The sequence below is a fragment of the Aptenodytes forsteri genome, unplaced genomic scaffold (genome assembly GCF_000699145.1).
Source record: "Aptenodytes forsteri isolate BGI_AS27 unplaced genomic scaffold, ASM69914v1 Scaffold142, whole genome shotgun sequence".
Classification (NCBI taxonomy): domain Eukaryota; kingdom Metazoa; phylum Chordata; class Aves; order Sphenisciformes; family Spheniscidae; genus Aptenodytes; species Aptenodytes forsteri.
The window spans coordinates 4,907,675-4,911,099 of NW_008794598.1; the positions used below are offsets into that span (position 1 = coordinate 4,907,675).

Sequence of the window (3,425 nt, forward strand, 5' to 3'; positions counted from 1 at the left end):
CAGGGGATGAAGCGGCCGTAGTTGTGGGGTTTCAGCAGCAGCTCTTTGAGGAACTGCCAGAGGTGGATGGGTTGGCCGGCGCAGGATGAGTCCACCTCGCTGTCCGCCCAGCTGGCATCACCTCCTGCCGCGGGAAGGGATGGGTGAGATGGAGGTGGGGAGAGACCTCTCTGCTTTGCACTGCCCCAGGGACCTGCCAGAGGTGGATGGGTTGGCCGGCGCAGGATGAGTCCACCTCGCTGTCCGCCCAGCTGGCATCACCTCCTGCCGCGGGAAGGGATGGGTGAGATGGAGGTGGGGAGAGACCTCTCTGCTTTGCACTGCCCCAGGGACCCGCACGAGTCCTCGTCCGGGAAATCCCGGCTTGATGCCTGTGGGTCTCTGGAGACTCAGTCCAGGCACTGGGTCTGGAAGCACCGCTTTCTCCTCCCCATCTTGGAGCGGGGAAAACAGCTCGGTCCTGCCCTTGTGCAGCCCCGCAGGGATGCACGGGGTGCGGGACAGGGCCGGCGAGGGTCTCGTGGCTATTTCCCCTTCGCTGCACCTTGCAGACAGCCCAGGGGCTGCTCCGGGGCAGAGGGAGTGCAACCACATGGATACTGCTGCAGCAGCCGCTCCAATGCATCAGATAATTGCAATTAAGCAGGGAGCGACCTCTCAAATACCCTGGACCTCTCTGAGGCAGAAGCGAGGCCAGTGGAGCTGAGCCCGCGCAGAACTCACCGCAGTATCTCACATCTCCCGGGGAGACTTTTTCCTTCATCCAGGCGGCTGGAAGGGAGGAGCGGGTGGTCAGAGGGGCATCTCCTACTGCACAGCATCACCCACCCTCCCCAGCTCCCTCCCGGTCCTTGGCACCTACCAGACTTCCAGATGTCGAGGTGGGCGTGCAGGATGTCACCGCAGGTGGGCGAGCGCTGGCAGAACTGCTCCTCGGACATGGCACACAGGTCCTTTCCCGACAGCTCCTGGAAGGACTTCCCGATCTGCGGCAGCCGGTACTGGTGCTCTGTCCACAGGATCCACTTCTGCACGTTGCCGGGGCTCCAGTCCGCGGGGTCTGGAGGCAGAGGGTGAGCACGGCAAGCGACAGCCCGGGCAAAGCCCCGGGGAAACTCAGCTCACCCCACAGCGGTCCCGGGAACCTGGCCCCTCCTGCCCCGCTGCAGCATCACCCACCAGGGTGGGAGCACCCCGCTCCCAGCCTGCCCTGGTCCCTGGGGACAAGACTGTCCCCTTGCCGCCTCCTTCGCTTTGGGAAGCCTCATCAAGCCTTTTGGAGCCCCACTTGTTCCCTGCACCATCCCGGGTGACACCAAATGCTTCAAGGGAGTGGGTGGCAGAGCTTGCATAAGCCTAAGCACATCCCAAGACTGCTTGTGTCACGGCAGTCATGCCCCGAGGAGAATACCCCAGCGATGCCCAATGGCAGCAATACCCCAGGGAACTCGGTCCTGGGCTGTCCTACTCCCCTCGCACCCAACCCCACGTGCAGCTCAGGCAACATCAGCTGGCTTCAGGCTGTCCCCCACCCTACACGCTCATGCTCGGTCCTGGGCTGTCCTGCTCCCCTCGCACCCAACCCCACGTGCAGCTCAGGCAACATCAGCTGGCTTCAGGCTGTCCCCAACCCTACACGCTCATCTGCCCGTTCCTAACGTCCCAGGGAAAACGGGATAGAGAAAAGGATAATAAAAGTCCCGCTGTCTGCTCCTTGCTACCGCACACCCTCCCCAAGAGGTGTGCAAGGCTGAAAGGTGCCTCAGTAATGATGCCCTGGGAAGAGAAGACACCCCCAGCTCAGGGGAAGGGACAGGCTCAGCATCGGGTCGCTGTGTCCCTGCACCTCTCTGGATCCGTGGCACTGGCTGGGTCACACTGGCACCCCACACCCAGCACAGGGCTCTGCGTAAAGCTCTGCTAACCCCTGCCTCAGCTTAACTCCAAGCCAGCGAGGCCAGAGGGGTATTTTGCTGGCATCCCTGGGCGTTAGCAAACAGCCCTGCCCTGGAGCGATGCCCTGGGGGAGCCAGGCAGCAGCCGTGCTCCCCCAAACCCCAGTACCTGGTTGCAAACCCCCGAGCTGCAGCACAGCCTTGTGCTGTGCTGCACCGGCCCATCCCTCCCTCGCTGCACCCCGTGGCGGGACCGACCCTGCCCGCAGACCCCCGGGGAGGGCTGTGGGGGCACCCACCTGCGGCGATGTTGAGGAGCTTGCAGGCTGTCTCGATGTCCTTCAGCACTTCGCCCACCACCATGCTCTGCACCTGCTCCAGCGAGTGCTCCTCCAGGTGCAGGCTGGCCTGCAGGTCCCCCTCGGCCCCCAGCCCCAAGCCCTGGCTGTCGATGATGGGACATTGCTCCGGCTCCTTCTGCGCCTCCCCTCGCCCCCCTTGGGCATTGCTTTGCGACGGTTCCCCCATGCCCTTGGTGGCCCAGGCGACGTCCTCCGAGTAGAGCATGTCGAAGTAGTGCAGGCAGAAAGCAGGCAGGGGCTGCTCGGGGAGCATGTCGATGCAGGCAGAAAGCAGGCAGGGCAGGGGCCGGGCGAGACGGCTGTGGGGCAGAGCAGTCAGCCCGGGGCTGGCACTGCCCATCCCTCCGCTCAGCGCCGGCTCCAAACCTGCCGGGAGAGGAGGAGAGGAGAGGCTCACCCCGGCACCGATTCCTGCCTTCCCGCCCAGCGGCCAGGCACAAAGGGAGGAACTAAGCCTGTTAGAGGGGAAAAAACCTCCAAAGAGACCCACGGTGTCCTGTGAGCCCCCGGATGAATGCAGGCTCGGGGTCAGCCATGGGGCTGGGGGGGCTGTCCTGATTTTGGGAGGACCAGCCGCAGCAGCCAGCAGGGAGAAGGAGCCCGGGGAGCGAGCAGGTCCCAAGCACCGCGGGCTTTTAGGGTCTTCCCCCGAATTGCACACCGGGTTGGCAGCAGTTCAGTCCCAGCTGGGGCTGAGCACCCTTCCAGGAGGCAGCGGTGCACGCTGGAGGGGCTCCAAGGCACCTATGCAGGGCGGCCCACGGGCATCAAGGGCTGCGGGATGCCTAAACCACACAGGCACGTTTCTGTGCATGGACAACATCACCTGCTGCTTTCACCCGAGGATGCCCCAGCAGCGACGGCACCCAAACCCGGCTCTCCTGGGCTGGGGACCGAGCCCAGCACCACAGCACCCAGCTCTCGGCCGCTGCTGCCAACCCCCGGACAAGAACTTTCCTTTTACTCTCTTGCAAGAAAAACTACCCAAAACCAGCCTGTCCCCATCTGTCTCCGGAACGCGGGGAGTCCTGGAGGCCACCGAGAAGAGGATGAGCCTGCTGAATTTCCATGGCAACACCAGGGAATGGCTCCATCCGTGGAGAAACCTCCCCAAGAGCCATCCTGAGGCTTTGGGAAGAGAAAGCCCCTGCCAGGGGAGAGGCTGGGG

At 64.0% G+C, this 3,425-nt stretch overlaps 1 protein-coding gene across 1 annotated transcript in view; it reads right to left on the reverse strand.

Annotated features, from left to right (window-relative positions):
• The window catches only part of SPDEF (SAM pointed domain containing ETS transcription factor), a 4,747-nt gene extending 2,150 nt beyond the window's left edge, over nt 1-2,597 (reverse strand). Inside the window, exons 1-4 of the mRNA XM_009272941.2 lie at nt 2,195-2,597; nt 863-1,060; nt 724-771; nt 2-124 (exon numbers count right to left, since the gene is read on the reverse strand). Of these exons, the coding sequence (XP_009271216.2) occupies nt 2-124; nt 724-771; nt 863-1,060; nt 2,195-2,597 (772 nt within the window). The remainder of the gene's footprint in view (nt 1; nt 125-723; nt 772-862; nt 1,061-2,194) is intronic.
• Between the last annotated feature and the right edge of the window lie 828 nt (nt 2,598-3,425).